The 19071-nt window shown below is 42.2% G+C and overlaps 1 protein-coding gene across 3 annotated transcripts in view; it reads right to left on the bottom strand.

Moving 5' to 3' along the window:
- Positions 1-834: 834 nt before the first annotated feature.
- LOC125902217 (phosphatase and actin regulator 1-like) overlaps positions 835-19071 on the bottom strand; it is a 71286-nt gene continuing 53049 nt past the window's right edge. For all 3 annotated transcript variants that reach the window (XM_049598410.1, XM_049598409.1, XM_049598411.1), the window contains exons 5-12: positions 18511-18853; positions 15814-16007; positions 13849-14005; positions 9058-9113; positions 7857-7918; positions 5072-5216; positions 2390-2462; positions 835-2217 (exon numbers count right to left, since the gene is read on the bottom strand). In XM_049598410.1, coding sequence (XP_049454367.1) covers positions 2202-2217; positions 2390-2462; positions 5072-5216; positions 7857-7918; positions 9058-9113; positions 13849-14005; positions 15814-16007; positions 18511-18853 — 1046 coding nt within the window. In that variant the 3' untranslated portion in view covers positions 835-2201. The remainder of the gene's footprint in view (positions 2218-2389; positions 2463-5071; positions 5217-7856; positions 7919-9057; positions 9114-13848; positions 14006-15813; positions 16008-18510; positions 18854-19071) is intronic.

Here is a 19071-nt window from a genome sequence, read left to right as displayed (position 1 = left end):
AATGAGAACTGGAGCGTAATTTGAGTGATTCATTCCTACTTATGCTCTACTGTACTGAACCTATGGATGGGAAATTTCAAATAATGGCATGATGCTGGAATCATACAGAAGCTGGTTCTAACACAGAAAGTACCTCATCTTTCAAAGCCTCGGAGATTAGATGACCCAATGAAATTTGGATTTTAAAAAAGGAGCATTGTGACCGGTGTCCTGATTCTGAGGAGAAACTGCTCCAAACTCTAACCAAACCCCTGTTGATATTTAACAAAAAAAAACGTAAAGTGCAAAACAATTCTCTATGTTCCCAGTTCCCAGGTTTTATTGGGTCATCTATCCCTCACCAATGGAGGCCTTGCAAAATAAGGTGAGAACACACTTTTCCTTTGCAGACAGATGCATTATAGTAGGCGGCCAACAGCCTGTCACCTCCACTACATCTCTTCATTTGACAAGAATTTCATATTGCAACTTTAAAAGTAATACAGTAAAAAATAATAAAAATATTCTGTGTACATAAAGCTTATGAGCATCGGAATACTGGTGTAGGATCAGTGATCAGGTAACAAGACCGTTAAAGTGAAGAGACAAAAATGGTCACAGATCAGATATCCAACAATATTTTACACACTTGGGCCCTGACCTTAAAACAGTGACCGCTGTAAAGCCAAACTCTTAACAGTGCAAAGAATTTCTGCAATAAAAATTTAAAAATCCTTACTCTAATGAATTCACTAATACCTGCACTTCAATTGTAGATTTGAGACTGATTCAAATCTTGTCCGAATGTGTTGTGAGCTGTTGAAGAGGCAGATGTTTTTGGTGGCTCAGTTGAGGAAAAAAAAAAAAAAAAACAGGAACAAAGTCCTCCTGAATAAAGCCTTTCTAAAGTAAAAGTATAAAAGAAAAAATAAAACCCTGAAGTGAGGCGTAGTCTATAAGCACAGTAAAAAACATGGTGGGGATTACACCTGTAGTTTAACCTTTTGTCTACAAACAACAGATATTGCTCGGTCAAAAGCTTATAATGTCACGAGTAGAAAAGTAAAGTGTATAATACAATGCACATTATGAGCAAAGATCATAAACACACTGCTGCAAAAAGAAAAAAATGTAAGGGATAATGACATGGTGGGCCGGCTCTTGGCGTTCTGTGTCGAATCCAAAGAGCTTGAACATGTAAAGAACATGTGAATTAATCATTTATGATCCAAGTGCCTCTATCAAAAACAATTAAAATCTACCAAAAATAATAGAAAACAGATAATTGTTGCACACACTGGAACCAGAGTATATCTGCCAGCTGCAATTTTTACATTAAATTTATAAGATTGTGACATGACTGAAACTTGGTCAAGCAAGAGTCTTCTTTAAATGTAACTTTCCTTCTTCAGTATAAACAAAATGTACATTTGGAGAGAGCGCGGGCATTTCCCAAACTCTCAAATTCACAGTTAGCAATTAGATGTCAACATTGTCGGTACAGTGAGAATTGCACATATGAGGGAAGAACAGAAGTCAAGACTACATAGTAATGACACAGAGGGGACTCTAGGGGGTGCTATAGCCTTGGAAAAGCAGAAGAAAAGAAATATTGCACATAATTCTAATGCTGGACCCCTCCCTCCCCGTCTGTGTCTTTCTAAGCCGTTTCCAAAGTCCCAGCAGGTGCAGTAAAGATGGATCTCCTGCTGATGTCGAGAGCTCAGAACTAACAACCATGCGTCCTCGCACAGAGCTGTCCGCAACTAGAGGAGTCCAGAGTGAGAACAGAATAAAGAAGAGGGATAAAAACATGTCCACTGAGACAAGTCCACTGGTGTTATTGATGAACCAAGGTACAGTTGCCCTCGGTAGTTGTCGAAAGTGTTGTTCAATTGCAAACAAAAACTCTCCCGCTGTCCAATCGCCACAGAACTGAGCGCCTGCCTGAGAGCTCAGCGGAGAGGTTAAAGAGACAGTCGAGCAAATTCCATAGAGGGGCGATGTGAATCAACTGGAGTCATTATGTGCTACTACAGTGGATGGAGTAGTGGGTGTCTACATCTTGGAGCGTAGTACCGACTCAGTTGTGTGGGTCTTGAAAAGGCATTTCAGAAGACATGGCCTTATTGTAGAAACGGGCACCATTTTACTGTCCAGCACTTAAGGTTCTCAGTGGAGGAGAGCGCCGGTCCGGCACTGCTCAAGACAGTGGTGGTCTACTATGGTCTGTGAAACCTAGAAGAAGAACAGAATAAAAGAAAGTGTTCTTTCAAACATTTCAGCACATTTCATCACCTCAGCTAGATCTCACTGCGCTGCAGAGCCAGCTGAGAATAACTCCAGCTGTATATCAACTGATAACAAGGCGCGTGTAGTCGCATGCAGATTAATGGATTCTGCATGTTACCTGGTTAAATGGCGACTTGACTCGTGCACTTCCATCTCGTTGCTCTTGAAATCGTTGAGTTCCTTCCGTATAGCTGCCTGCAGAGGACAAACAAGAAGGAACATTTGAGAAAAGCTGCAGAGGCTTAGTACACATACTGCAGCCTCTAAGCCCTGACTCTACCTCCTTTTAGAATGCTTCATGCATCATTTACGCTTATCTTGAGGCCATGAATGATTCTGCTGAATTCTCTTCTCACATCACAAGAGCCCTCAATTTCCTCCTCTCGAGACATCCAAGAGCATGAACAATAATATACAATCTGTTGCTGGTCTACTTGGGTTGTCAGCTTGTGTTTTTAGACTCCAATGAAGTGGTGATAGCAGAGATTCACATAAATGAAAGCACACAGAGAAAAAACGTTGAAATACCATTTTTAGTTTCGACCAATACAGGTTTATTTTTAGAGCGTCAAGCTGTATGGTTGTGGATGTATTACTGAATGGGGCTATCGGGCACAGGCCCAGGGGCCTTAAGTGCCAGAGGTCCCCCCATCCTGACCTGACTTGGCCCTCACCTACAAAATGCCATTCAAATTAACACTAACAAGGAGGAGACACATAAGCACCATAAAGAGATGCAAAGGAACTGCAGAGGCACAAAATGACTACAAAGAGACAGAAAGGGTCCAAAAAAGAAAAAAAATTCCCCTCCGAACACACACGCTCACACACACGCTCACACACAAATCCCACAAAATTACCTCGAGTCACAAAAATGACTATAAAGAGACACAAACACCTAAAAAAATACACAAAATTCCCCCAAAAAAGAGTCAAAAAATCACCTTGAGAGACACAAAGCAACTATAAAGAGATACAAAATGACTAACAAAAACACAGTTACCTAAAAAATTAACTTGAAGGGACACAAAATAATTACAAAAAGGGGTAAAATAACCAATTACCAACCAATTACTAACACAAAATCACTACAAAAAAGAGCAAACTAACAATAAAAAGACACTAAATGACTATAATGAGATATAAAACAACTGAAAAAGGCAAAAATCACCTAAAGAAAACCTCTAGAGACCCAAAACAACCAAAATGACCTTAAAAAAGTCATAAAATTACCTCCAGAGACACAAAACCACTATAGAGATACAAAAGCAGGGAAAAATTTCCACAGACACAAAGTGACCAAAAAAGACACAAAATGACTATCAAGAGACAAAATGACTAACAAAAACACAAAGTTACCTAAATTAACCAGAAAAGACACTAAATAATTACAAAAAGTGGGTAAAATAACCAATTACCATTACCAACCATTTACCAAAAAGATTCAAAATGACTACATAGAGACACAAAATAACTATAAAAAGGGCAAAATAACCAGAAGGAATGACCAAAATGACAAAAAAGACACAAAATGATTAAAATACATGAAATTACCAAAAACAATAACTTGTAAAGAGACAAAATAATTACAAAAAAGGGGTAAAATAACATAAAACACACACAAAATGACTAGATGGACATAGAAAATGACCACAAAAAGTCACACAATGAGAACAACAAAGAAAACTGGCAAAATCTCCACAAAGTCTGTGGCTGTGTTTCTAGTCCTATGTAGGAGAGGTGGTGGGGCCTTTACACGTTTGTGCCCAGGGGCCCATTGTCTCATAATCCGCCCATGTGAACAGTGTTTCTAGGTGGTTCAAAAGTTCAAATATAATCCAGGGTTGCAAAAGACCTGAGGCTTGCATTTAAGGGTTAACAACACTTAAAAAAACAGCAACAAGCAAATAAACAAAACATCCCTTTTCTGGGTTTGTTTATGAGCACAAATCGAAGCTGTTATCCATTCATGTAGTTGCAGACATTCATGTTTGGGACAATAACGTGTGAATCATGGCCTCAAAGTAGCACCACAGGAGTAGTCGAGGGCTGAGTGCCTTGCCAGGGGCAGGACGACTACAAACAGATTCTAAAAGTGCCGATGAGTCAAAGTTCCAGGAAATAAAATGGTGTGTTGTACCTTTTCTAATAACCTTACATCCCCTCTACAATGTTCTCTGTGACAGCAACCCAGCAGGGTGATGTCATTGTGTTTGCCATTCAGCATGACTCAAAAGAATGTCTCCAGCCTTGGAGAGGATGCTTCTGTGACAGGAGAACAAACAATATTCAAATCTGTACTAGATGGTAGAAAGAGGGAGGAAAAAAAAAAAAAAGACGTCAGCAGAGCAGAGCTGCGGCTGACGGGTCCTGAGGCACTGCTCGTCCCATTATGTAAGGGGAGCTGTTGCATAATCAAAACGCTGGGTCCCCGTGATTTTCACGAGTGCTCCTCAGGTGTGACCTGCCGTGCTCAAAAACTGCACATCATCAAAGCAAAGGAATCAAAACAACGGAAGCAGCATCACTGCGAGAACTCATTAAAAGTCGCTTGGGCAGCGAGCAGCAGGACTGCTCCGGGGTGTTTACTCATGAAGGGGAACCAAACAGCTGAGGTGGAACTAGCTGTAACAAGAGAGGAGGAACACATCCTACTACCATTACTCTCCTGCGTTACGGGTTGAGGAACAGATGGGGGGTGGGGGGAGAGAAGCATGATGGTGTTTGAATGAATCTGGAAGCAGGCGAGGAGGCATCTTAAGATTATCAAAACAATCTAAAATCTAAGTGTAAGTGATACTGGCCTTGTCAGCTGCTGTGAGCCGGGTCCAGGGCTTATCTGCCCGCCTGTCGTAGTCCTGGGCATCTGACACCTCCACGTAGTCACTGAATCGGATGAGGATTTTGGCCTGTCTCAGCTCCTCTACAGTGGGCCTCTGGCTCAGCTGCAAATAAAGCAGGAGAAAAGGGAGTTAGAGTACAGGAAACTAGGTGGAGAATTCCTCGTCGCTGTCACGGTTAGAAGCTTCTTAGAATTTGCATATTTTCCATTCCTTATAGAAAAAAAAAGACTAGCACATCCAGTATTTCTTGTGCAGGTGCCTCAGAGAGGAGTTCAACACCACACTGCTCTGACATTCTGGACATTTATGGAATCAGTGCACTAATGAATCTACCCTAAAAGAATCTGCATCACAAACAGTAATGCAGCAATTGGTAATTTAAAATTAAGTTCAGCATAAATGTGTCCAAATCAGCCAGGTCGCTATGCTGACCAATATTAGCTTTTCACAGTTATCTGTAACACCTTTAATGACGGTCGATAAATAACAGCGCAGTACATAAATGCAAGAGGTAATTAAGTAACACTGCAGCATGACAACATTCCTATATATTTTAATACTTCCTGTGAATATAATCAAATTAATCATATTTCTACATGCATTTTGTATCTACTTGTACTTAAGTCTCCTTGTTTTCTTATTTTGAAAAGCACAAGCAGTCACATGTGTGTCCTGGACCTCCAGTGAATGATTAGAGAAAAGTAAAGTCAAACACTACTTGAGGAAATTACTGCATAGTATTAAATCGTAACATCAAAACAGCAGTGAAGACAGTTTTTTTTCTTCATATATTCATTCAATCTTGAGGACCGCTTTAATTAAATATTGCTAAAAATGTGTGCAGAATTGAAATAGTGTATAGTTGTATATGGTAAACTCAATTTATGCAAAATTTAGCATAATATTGGAACATTATTTGGCCCCCTTTCCGACAAGATAGCATAACATGGTACCAATGGATGCCTTTAACGCATCAGTGTCTTCACTGTAGCTTTAAAACTGAGCCCACTGCAGCAGGTTTTATTTGCTAAAAATGACTCTGCCTCACCCCCTCACCTTCAGCTCTGCCTGTCATACCTGCTGCCTGCTACCTGCTTCTTTTTTTTCCCCAGACATTTGTCCATCATGTCATTGCCCCTTTCATTTTCATGTTCTCTCTGTACCCTGGCTTTTCCTCATGGAGTCCCTGGTGTTCAGTGAGGCACTCTGACTTAGCTAATCAGGCTCCAGTCCGCCTCACATGTTTACATTAGGGGCTCTTGTGAGTTCTGCGCATCACAAACCTGACGGGCCGCACCATTTCACAACACCTGTAGGGGGTAGGCGTATCAGATGGCATGCTGACATGTGTTTTAAATGTAAAATTACATTTATTTATCTATCATGTAAATATATATATATAGCTTGTATTGTCAGTGATTTAAGCCGGTAAGTAAATTGCTGTACTTTATCCCACTTAAGAATCAACCATAGACCTTTCATGGGGCCCCCCCTTGGCCTTGGGCTGGGGTCATCTGCACACTTTGACCCCTCGACGGCGGGCCTGCTTCCACTGCTTCTAATGGCCTTATTGCATGTGAACGAACACAACTAGTCAGAGCAGAGGAGTCTCTAAGGCAGCTGTCAATCACTGCTAGTGAACTGTGGTCAGATTGTTAAACTAGGGAGCGCTAATAAAATATGAATCAAGATACAAATGTTTTCAGGAACATATTTTAGTGTACAGTTTAGCTGTAAAATGAGACTGTTTGTGACCCGGCCGCCATGTTGGACACAGTTAAATGGGAGTAGAAAGCACCGCACACACCAGCCAGACCAACATTCTCATATAACAGCCAAACAGTACACTAAAATATGTTTCTGGAAACATCTGAGGGGAGAAATAGTCAGAGCAGTTACAGGATCTTGATTCATATTTGATCAGCGCTGCTTTGTTTGACAGTTTGACAGCAGTTCACACAGCGATTGAAATCACTGACAGCTGTGTTAGAGGCTCCTCGGCTCTGATTGGGTGTTGCTGACCGCGCTAGCGTCTGATTCTAGCAAATACCATGAGAGGCAGTAGGAGGGAGGGAGGGAGGGTCTGTTTCATGTATTTCTCCCAGAATATAGTGACAGTTTCAGCAAGTATGACACAGTTATTTTCTCAAAGATAACAACTGTGGCTTAAAAGAGATTTTAAAACGGAGCATTTCAGGCAGAGGGCGAATACAGGTATATTCAGAGGCAGTATGAGAACAATAATGTGCTTTTTGAACATTAAATCATGTAAACATGTTCTAGTAAAAACCCAAAGTACAACTATGAACCTAAAAATGAGCATAATATGGGACATTTAAAACATTTTGTCTAATAAAGCACAAGGGACTAAAGGCGTGTGATGCATGCAATAAACTCCTCCAACAGCTGTGAGATTGTTGTTTTGAGCAGCATGTCTGCAGGTGAGCAGAAAGTGCTATAATCTAATTGAAAGTGATGGGAACATGCTCAACACCTCCCTATGGGGTCGAAGGATTTGGCAGCCAGCGTGCTGAAGGGCCAAGGACAACAAGGACATCAGCCAGCGTCTCCTGGGGGAGACCTGAGAACTACAATATCACGCCTGTAACGGACTGCAGCCTCACTTCTCGCCACAGATGAGTCACTGTCACAGTGTTTGTTTTTCCTGGCCAACAATTTACCCCCTCCGAATGCTTTGAGATCAAGTGTGGGTTTGCACCTTTGGAGCTATTTTGGACTCACCTTTCGTGTTAGCCTTCGCTTGATCTCCCTCTTCTCCTCCATTTCCTCTTGCTCATTGCGAGCTGCAGAGAATAAGAGGATGAGAGTTACGCTGCGAGTGCCAACAGTGGACTGTCTATGAAATGTTTAGAAATCACTGAGAGGGGGGAACAAACACACTGTTTGCATAATGTGGCTAATTAGATTCACACTAAACTGGATAAGTTTCTTAAATCCTGAAATAGTTTCCATCACTGGCTGTTTAATGCTATTAGGAATGGGCACCAGGGGAGAATGATTGCTTTGTTCCTTTCAAGTTGTCCCAAGGCTTTTTGGTCCATGTTTCTCGATCAAGTGATTAACCTATTTAGGAATAAACATTTCTTTCTTTTGCGAGGGAAAAAAATTCTGATCACATTAAGTTCTTACATCTCACGAAAATTCACCCGTGTGCTGCATTTATATTCAGAGTCAATTACGGAGACAAAAACCTCCAGCTCAGAGGCTCAAGTTAAAAGGAGAGACAGGAGTAAACAAGAGGCATTCTGGGACACAGCTCCTGTTTGCGAAAGCTTCAACAGTCAAACTGCATTTGTGCTTGTGCTGAACACACACTGTATCTGTAGTACTCTTGAAAATGAACCCCCCTGTTTGTTTAACCTTGGTATTGTATGCGTGTGAGTAATGCTGAGGACACGACTTGTCACTCATGAATTCTGAGACTTTGTATTTTCCTCCCGCTCTCTGCCAATCACGCAGGAGCCTCTAGGAAAGCAGGAACTGCTGGTAAATCAGCCTTTGAAGTGAGAGACGCAGAGTCCCAGGCAACAGAACTGTTTCTCTCTGATACTGCATGTGTCTGAGCAAAGAAAACAGCCTCTCTGGACATGCCTCCTCGGGGAGCCCTGCTGCCTGCCTGCCTGCCTGCCTGCCTGCCTCAGATGAAACGGCAGACCAAGGAGGAATAAAGGGGAAGACGTATGCCACTAGCTTGCACACAACTAGGCCTCTAAAATAACCAGGCTGCACCATATGAAGCCTGCATGCACAGTCTGCGACAAACAAGACTCATGCTTCGCTGCGATTTCTTTAACGAAGCGTCGCACGGTTAGAGAGGGCAATTTTGGCAATTTTGTCACTTTGACGTTTCTGTTAAATTGTTCTTATTTGTGAGCCGACTTTAGCAGCTTAGCGATAATGTTAAATACATTGAGACACTCACGTTTGAGGATGTTCCTCTGTTCCAGCTCCTCCGCAGTGGGTCTCTGACTCAAGCGCCTGGTTAGAAACATACATCCACAGTCAGCACATAATCACAGGCAAGAGGTCAGCAAGTCAGCCAAAAACAGCAAAAGTTCCTGATGCAAATCAACATAATTTGCATGTAATATCACATAATCATCAGCTGTCATCGTTGAAAAGAAACTCTGTGCAAACATTTCACTGGTTCGTCTTCTGTGATATAAATAGTTCAGAGGCAGCTGCTCAGTTCAGTTTTTTCTTCCTTCCATTTTGCCCAGTTTTACTTCCCTGCTTTGACAGCAAGTTCCAGTAAGGTTATTCACATTTTTGCTTCGCAGCGTGAGTGCTTTTACAACTGACAACCCTGGGCTTTAGAGTAAAATGCAATGCGTTGGTCCCAAACTGTATTAAATAAACATTAAACTCAACATTTCCTCACTCCCAGTACAACTTATTTATAAGCATCTGAGTTCAATGCTGTTTTCTCGTAATTGAAAGATATGCATCTTTTTTAAGCTTCTCCCTCACGACAGCTTGACAGGTGCACTTCCTACAAATTTAGTCTGCCATGATCACCAATCCTTCTCTTCCAATGCAAGGACTGCATGATTATACGTTGGTGCAATGCAGGGAAGAGGGCTAGTAAAAGCAAGATATTCCTGAAGACTCAGCTCTCATCTGATGCTGAATAAGGCACTATGACACAGTCACATGCCAACTGGAAGGTTTCAACACTCGAGACAGCTTAGATATACCTAACACACACACAGTCACACAGACAAAAGACACAAAAGAAAAAGACAGTTGGACACTGTTCCCATCACATTCTCTTGTTTTCAGCGATATCTGAAGAGATACATTTTGCACAGATTATCTCTAATTTCCTCAATTTGTGAGTGTCTGAAATGACTAAGATACCCAAAGGCAATCTCTGAAAGGTCACTCTAAGTGCTTTCAACTGGGGACTCTTATTATAGCACTGTGTCAGGACCCTGCGGGAGGAGACCGAACCATAGGCACTGGATCAATGATTGTCTCCATCTCGTTCAGATCTGACAGCCATCTGGAACTGCTCGGCCCCGTAAGCTACTGTACGCAGGGTTAGGTCTGTGCTCAGACCGACTTGTCTCATCTCATCTTGTGTCATCTCTTCTCCCACTTGGAGGTTATTGTTCAGGAAAAAAAAAAAAATCAAAACACTGAATCTCAGACTAGAGCTCTCCGCCTCTCAGTCCGATCTGAGCATTATATCAGCCTCCCGCCAGCGAAGATGCAGGTACTGTAAATAAACATGCACAGACTGGCCAACAAACATCCATATGGATGCTCCTTCCCAAATAATTTCTATCACAACCGGGTTTATTTTTAGGCGGCCTGTCTGCCGGTTCTGTGCAATATGGAGAGCAGAGACATGAGCATAATGAGATTATATAAGGAGTTACACAAGGTTCTATCAAGTGGCTAATAGGGAGAACAATTTATTTAAAGCTGCACTAATAAATATTTTATTTTAATAATGCATGGAATGACTATGTGTAATGTGAAAGGTGTAACTCATAATGACAAATTCACAAAGGATTAGCATCAAACTCTGCAGCTCCCAAAAGCTCATTTTCCATAACTGCTTATCCTCTTGGGGGTCGCAGGGCAGCTGACACTGGGCGAGAGGCAGGGTACAAGGCAGGGTAAGACCATTGCAGGGCTAATACTTAAAGACAGACAACCATTCATGCTCATATTCTCACCTATGAGCAATTTAGAGTCACCAATTAACCTTGCCTGCACGTCTCTGGATGGTGGGAGGAAGCTGGACTACCTGGATAAAACCCACGCTGACACGGGGGAACATGCAAACCCGCACAAAAGGGCTCCCCAACTCTGGGTTCAAACCCCCCACCCTCTTGCATTGAGGCGACCATGCTAACCACTGCACCAATGTGCCACCTCTTTAAAGGAATAGTTCAACACTTTTGAAAATACTCGCTTTATTTGAGTTTCTGCTGGTTTCCTGAGAGATAAGATTCCAGAAAGTCACTGAGTCTGTTTATACATGATATTAACATGTTTCAGTGATCCGAACACAAGTAGACAGCTGAGACACATCGTCGCTCACACCTTCATCTTCTGTGTGTCTCCAGCTGAGCACCTGTGTTTGGAATTCGTTACTGCTTATGTCACTTACACTGTAGGGTCAAAGGACCCTGCACATGATTATTACGCCCACACTCTTGCTCTACTGTTTGCTAGCATGCTAGCTAGTCATGTTAGTGGTTGTGTCAATGCAGCTTTGTCCACCTTAATAATTATAATAATATAATAATAACACTTTTCGAGCTGAAAGCACAAACTGCTTTCCAAGATGAAGAAAATACAAAACAAAAAGCCATTCTGTAAAAGTATGTTTTCATGCAAGATTTAAAGATGTGAATAGAGTTAGTTGAGCTCATGCTCAGTGGGAGGCTGTTTCAAAGCCGAGGAGCAAGAATGGAAAGACTTGATAACGCTTTGTTTTTAACCTGGACTCTGGAACAGTTAGAAGACCCAGACCAGCAGACCTGAGAGGCGTGTTTGGACAGTACGAAGTAAAAAGCTCGGTTATATACTCCGGTGCCAGATCATTGAGAGCCTTTAAAATGGATTCTACAAGAGACTGGAAGCCAGTGCAGGGAAGAAGGCCAAAGAAGGTGTGAATCCTTACTGTGAATCCATGGCAATAATACAATCTGTATAAGGTTATCAATTTCTAAACCCTCTTCTCTTATTTATTTATATATTCATTTATTTTCTCCTGCTTTCTTTTCTAAATATAAAATCCAACTTCCAGAAATTTCCTGTATTACTTCCTGTGTTCCTGTACTATGGATGTGTTCTGCTAAACTGACATATTTGTCATGCACTTCACAATTTTCTGTGTTTATTTTGTACACAAAATTCAATAAAAGAACAGCCACGTCACGATGATGTAGTCCTTGTCAGGGATGAATCAGATGCAGTTGCACTTACAATGCAAAAGATATATATTCAAAAGCATCCCAGACCACATCGACAAGCGGTTTGAGTGATTGGTTCACAGTGCATCTTCTTGGTCGTTTACACTTGTATTTAATGCTGTGATGTGATGATATCAGGTATATATAAGCTCAATACGACTGGCCAAAAAGTAGCCTTGCACATAACGCCCCAGTAAAACCACAGCTTGTCATCTGTTCTTTTAAAACGAACAAAATATAACATTTATTTGTAAGATTTACAGGTGCTGGGAGATGGATGTTTCTACTAGCCACCTTCCCCTTCTTTAAGTTTAAGCCAAGCTAACTCCCTCCTGGCTATAGCTTTACATTGACCTGACAGACATGACAGTGGTATTGATCTTCTCATGTAACCCTCAGCAAGAATGCAAACAAGCCTATTTACAAAACTGTCAAACTATCTATTTACAAGACATGCACTGTATCATTTATAAAAACATAAAGACATATGAAAGCCAGCAAGAATCACAAACAGTTAGCCAAAGACACAGCAGTGTTTCTCAACTTTCTCAAGGATAAAACCAGAAACTTTTCCGTTCAGTTTTCTCCCTCAAGATAAAGGGTCTCCAGGGTGTTCCCAGTGAATCAGGTCAATAGAAGTAAGTTGAGGTCAGTGAGTCCTAGAGCAGCATTATCATAATCAATTCTGATTGGCCTGGCACAAGCGACAACATTACATTACCGGACACAATGCTGTTGGCAAAAAGCATGAAATTAGGAACTGTATATTGGATGACACCGTGCAAAGGACACTGTGACCGAGCGTTTTGGGAACATGACAACTAAGCAGTCAGGCCTTCTGGGAACAGGCGCTGTGTTCCAATCACAGTGGGGAATAGTGAGTTTCATGCCAGTGTCTCTAGATGATACTCCATCCCTTGCAACCATATTTCCCGCATCTCATATTTTATTATACTATCCAGGCTTTCATTTTTACCCAAACACTTGGCGGCCTTTTCCTCCCTGAATGCATCATTACATCCCTACATTCAGAAAAGCAAGTCATGTTCAAAGAGAGGAGTGAAATCAAATGAGGCGTGTGATCCGTTGGGGAAAAACATGTTGTTGTTTGATCTGTTCAATTACTAGAATTCACATTTATGATCTCAACATATGTATACAAATTCCTGTGATTTGTACGCAGTGCACCAGTGTGGAGATGTGTGTGTAAACTGCTGGTATAAAGTGGCTTGCGTGGTGCTGCTGTGTGGAGGAGTCGGGTGGAGATAGTTTGGCACATGCATCACCGTGGTGATTCAGTCAGCGAGGGAGGAAGTCAGGCAGGAGGAAGAAAGAGGAGAGAGAGGGAGAGCGCGCTAGAGAGAAGACAAGAGAAGAAAAAGGAGAGAGAAGGGGGGGGGGAGTGATGCATTGCTGAAATTAGGTCAGCTCCATTTTCAGAGCTTCATTTTAACAAGATAAAGCGTTTATCCTTATCGGATGTTGTGAAGGAAAAAAATGAAAGGATATAAAAGTGTTTCAATAGAAAAAAGGCTCACATTTGCAACGGCTTTGGACTGAGTCACGGTTCTATCAGCCAGGATATTGGGCCATCGTCAGCCCAAAGTAAGACATAATGCTCGGTTTGGCTGAGAAGGGTCGATGCTGTTTTCAAGCAGCAAATGTTGAGCTGGCTGCAGCAACATCAGCCAGGTTTACTGAGAATATTTGGCCCATAAATTGTGCATGTGTGTAAATGTATTCAAGTTTAAAAAATGCATGCGTGTACACCTCATACTCGCCTTGTGAGTTTGGTGCCTATCTGCTGCCTAGACTCCAGCCTCTCCTCATCTGTCTGCATGGGCAGGATGTTTTTCTCTTCCAGCTCTCTTTTGGATGGACGGTTACTCAGCTTGATGGCCAGAGAGTCTTTCCTCAGCACCTTCTGAGCCAGGGTACCTAAACACAAAGACCTGGGTCAAACATACGAGAAGCTGCAGGCGTGTAGCGCAGATCTGAGGCCTCATTTACCCAAACACTCTTCGTCTTCATTCTGCTGTATCTCTCAATTGTTTCAAACAGATTATACTTTGGATTTGGGCAAAAATTAAAGACAGGTGACTGTGTATACTTAACTTGTAAATAAATAGGTGTAAAACTCTGCCATTTGCGTGCCATGTTTGTACTTGCATGTTTTCATGATGCCAGGATCTAAATAGTTGCACAGTGTTTGCAGAAGGTCCAGATATGGAATACTGCTCTAGCTGACTATAGTCTAAACCTTTGACTATCATTTGAAGTTTTAATGCCTTGTACAATAAAGGAAATGCTTACTTAAACATAGACTTGGAAGTTTCCTGTACCTTAAAATATAGTTCATAATTCCAATGCCCTTTTAAGGGTCAGTTCACCCCACAGTCAAAAATACATATTCTTCCACTTAGCTGTAGTGCTACTTATCTAGTCTCGCCACCAGACAATCAGAGATCTCCGCCTTCTGATAGTCTGGGGACACTCCTTTCTAAAGTGTGTTTAACACACCGGAGAAAACGGCCGGGAACAAAGCAACGCCTCTTGCATTTTTGAAAAGGACATGCCCTCCCAGAAATGTGCGCTCCCATTTTTCTCATTGACAAGGAAACAAACACACAGAGAGCTTGAAAATGGATGCCGAGAGATTTAACTCCGTTTTATCAAATGTGTGCTCAGTCCACAAGATTGTGGAAATGAAGGACTTTGTTTGAAACTTTTAACGCAGTCGGACTATGTTTACGAGCACAAGAGTTCAGCGAGCCACCGAAGGACCGCCCCGCAGATTTACTATTGGTTCTGCACCGTAGGGAGTGTTTTTAAACTCTGAAATTGTATTCGCCCATCTAAACACAAAATCAGGGAGAAAGTCATCAGTCTTTAGTTAAGCAAAGCGTCTAAAGACCAACCTGTGAGTCTACTACTTATCAGTCTAGATTGTTTTGGTATGAGTTGCTGAGTGTTGGAGGTATCGGCCATACAGATGTCTGCCTTCTGTTTAATATAACACAACTAGATGGCAAAAAATACATTCGGAAAACTCAACTTTTTGGCATTGAGCACCACAAGCCAAGTGCCATCTAGATCAATTATATTCAAAAGAGGGCAGACATCTCTACAGTCAATATCTCCAACACTCAACAACTTACAGCAAACAATCCAGACTGATAAGTAGCACTACAAGTAAGAGAGTAAAAATATATATTCTTGATTTGGGGGTAAACTGACTCTTTAAAGTCATGATGTGGCCTACTGAACGATTCCATCACACATGGCCGATCACAACCTTTAAAAACTCCAACATGCTCCCAAGAGAGAGTAAGGACACAGTGTCAAAGACACGGACAGTTTCGCACAGAGGTTGTGAGTTATAAGTGTTTCCATGGGTGAGCACATGATTCTGGATACACTCCTGCGAACCTCAGTTTGGCCCTGCTTTGAAGGTCAAACTACATCTGCGTTCTCTGAGCCTTCAGGTGAAGCTTGCAGCACTGTCGATCAGGATGAGTCAAGCAAATGTGTCATCGCGTCTGTAAACATGAGCTATCTTTTTCCACAAAACAGACAAAGACAGTTCTCCTGCCAAGGCACAATATGGTTTGTTTTAATGTTATCTCATGCTTTTGCCTTTGAAAACAAAGACAAGAAAAATCCTAAATAGATTATGGAGCTCTGTTGATACAAAACAAATATAGTATTAAAGACTCCTCAAGGTCACCGTAACTTCTGCAACTCACTTGTAAAGATGTCATCATCGTCGTCGTCATCGTCATCATCAACATCATCGTCTTCGTCCTTATACATGCTGGGGAGATCTTCGTAATCGGACTCATTGGGCATGTTCTCCTTGTCGTCCTCATAGTCGATGATCACAGACGGCACTTCTCTCCTGTCCAGGGGAGCACACTGGCTGGCGCTGTGCAATGCGGAGCTAGAGGAGAGAAAGGGAGATGCGTTTCCGGTGCAATTAATATAATGGGTCATGCTTATGGCCATAGCATTTGGCCTTGCTAAGCAGATGTCCACCCCACAGAAACTGAAAACTGAAATCCAGTTTACACGGGAAACCACATATTTCAAGCTTAGCTCTGTATCGTCTTTTTGCAGTCAGCAAATATTTTTTATGGCATGGAGCATTAGTGAAACAAAAACCCTCACAAGCCTTCTCAATCCAGAAAAGGAAGTGATTTAAAACAATAAAAGAGGTGCATAGTCTAATGATAGCTTAGTGGGTTTTTAATCCAAGTATAGAGGGAGAGGAGATGTATAACTGCAGCTGAATGAAACTGGAGTACAAAGAGCCTGAATACAGACCAAATACAATTCTGTGCAGTCCTACGCAATGCCATGCAATCCCCTGAACTACACAGAGGAGCAGACTAACTGATTATACAACTTGTATAATTCAAAACAAGGTAACAGAAATAAACTTTAAGGATGCATCATTTACATGCGAGTGCAACACAGCCGCATATCTGACAGATTGATTAATCACAGTCTCGTTGGAGCTTCTTGCGATGAGCCACTGTTGCGTAACCATTTTCCAGCTCTCAGACTAATTGTGAGCAATGTCAGGACCATTACTTCCTTATCCCTGCCCAAATGGCTTTGGTGAAAAAGAGATCCTAATGTACAAGGTTACATAATGTCCAATCCGCTACCCTGTCCCTTTTCTCCAAACACGAAGGAAACGCAGCTCTTGTAAAGAGCAGCTGGTCATGTTATGTCAGGCCAACTGCTGGAGGGACGCCTACTCCACGAGCCTGTGCCCACACATACACACATTTACTTCAAAATTAGGCCATGCTGCCCTGTGAGGCAGTGTGCTGATTTAGACCTGTACACCAGCACTACATGGCAGGACGTGACCTCAATAACACCGGGATATATTTGAGAGGGGCGGACAAGTCACCGCAAAAATAAAACTGAATAAACAGGACGCACTATGCTAATTACAATGCTTTTTTGGCAACGCTTGTACCAACAAGAGATGAAAATGAAAGAAAATAATCTCTTATAAAAATGAAACATGTTGTCACCAGCAACCCTCTGGACCAATCGGTATCAAGCTATAACTTCCATCAGTGAAATATTTTAAATTCCTGAGGTGTGGTCGCAAGTCACATGACTTGCACTTGAGTTATAAATTCAACTTTTGACTTGATTTGACAAAAGAATTGCAACTCGACTTGTTCTAAAACACCACTGACGCATTACTTCACTTGGACTTGAGCCTTTTGACTTGAATATACTTGATATCTTTCCCAAACCCCAAAGACATAAAAGTATGTTATTTAAAAATTGTTCATTTCCTTAATTAACTAAGATTAATGTTATTTATTCCCAGCAAGTCCACACTTAATTCCCCCGATCCACCAAACTCACAGCATCCAGTGAAGCTGCAGGGGAGAATCATGAAGAACTTCCTTTACATTACGATGCCCCAGTTGGAAAAATGGTACCAAAAATAATAGATATTTTAATTTCAATTTTTAATTTTGATTTTATATACTTTATTATTCCCTGAGGGGAAATTCAATTTTTTCACTCTGTTGTCAATTACACACAGGTCCGAACACACACATGCACAAACTGGACCTATACATGCACTAAGTGGAGAGATGTCAGAGTGGGCTGCCCATGACAGGCGCTCTGAGCGGTTGGGGGATTCGGTGCCTTGCTCAAGGGCACCTCGGCAGTGCCCAGGAGGTGAGCTGGCACCTCTCCAGCTACCAGTCCACGCTCCATATTTTGGTCCGGACGGGGACTTGAACAGGCAACCCTCCAGTTCCCAACTCAAGTCCCTATGGACTGAGCTACTGCCGCCCAAAGATAAACTATGCAGTGATCAAGAAAAAACAAATTGCAGGATGCAGAACGTGCAGGTCGAAGTTACTGATGAAGACGCTTCCAACTTGAATCAATATGTGAAGTTGCAAGTCAAAAATTAAGCAAGCTAATGCTGAGCTTACGTTAGCTAAGAATTATTATTATTTTTTTTTTTTAGATTTTTTTTTGGCCATTTTTAGCCTTTATTTGATAGGACAGACAAATGTGAAAGGGGGAGAGAGAGAGAGGGAGTGACATGCAGCGAAAGGTCACAGGCTGGAGTCGAACCCGGGCCACTGCGGCAACAGCCTTGTACATGGGGCGCCATTTTTAACAAACTTGTTTTAACAAATAAATATAAATTTTAAAAAGCATTCATCGCTTCAAGATCTGCATTACATTTGTTGAGAAGGGCATTATGACTTGTTCAGGACTTTTGGACTTGGGGCTTGACTTGAAACTTGCAATGACTCAGTCCCGAAAATCCAACCAAGGTATTACGTGATGTACAGACAGATCCACAAACAGAGGCCAATCCATAGTCCCTCCCTGCCTTCACTAGAGGACAATCAGATTTAACGACTTGAGCACTAATGGCTACTAACCTTTCAAACCTCTGCATGGAGAGCGCCAGGGTTTTATTGAGCTCCTCGATGATGCGGCTGGGCGCATGCAAGCTGCCATACTGAAGCTGGAGCGGGTGACCGTGGCTCTGGTGAAGACTGGATAGAGCGGCGAGCTGAGAGGGCAGCAGAGTGCCGTGGTGGACGGGCATACCCTGGGGAGGGGCACACTTTTGGGGGAGACTGCAGAGGGAATTGGGGGACGGAGACGGGGAGTTTGAGTCCAGACCCCCTGGAGGCACACATATCATCACTTTCTTGGGAGGCAGAGGTGGAGAGTGCTTTCCCCCGGGCATACAGGGCAACTTCATTGGCTGGCAAGAATCTAGAAAGTACACCAGGACAGAAATAAGGATTGCTGAACATTTTAACTGGGTTAACTGGTGTTATGTATCTCATCCACAACAATTTGTTGGTGCAGACAGATAAACAGAGCTCATGGATGATCAGACACGGCTCAGACGTCAGCACAGAGCAGTGGGAATTAGGCCAGGGTAATGCCACTTTCCTCTGACTGACAATGACAGAGAGAGCTTGGCTGAC

This window comes from Epinephelus fuscoguttatus, linkage group LG15 (assembly GCF_011397635.1).
Source record: "Epinephelus fuscoguttatus linkage group LG15, E.fuscoguttatus.final_Chr_v1".
NCBI classification, from domain to species: Eukaryota; Metazoa; Chordata; class Actinopteri; order Perciformes; family Serranidae; genus Epinephelus; species Epinephelus fuscoguttatus.
This window is presented reverse-complemented; position numbering and strand designations above follow the sequence as displayed.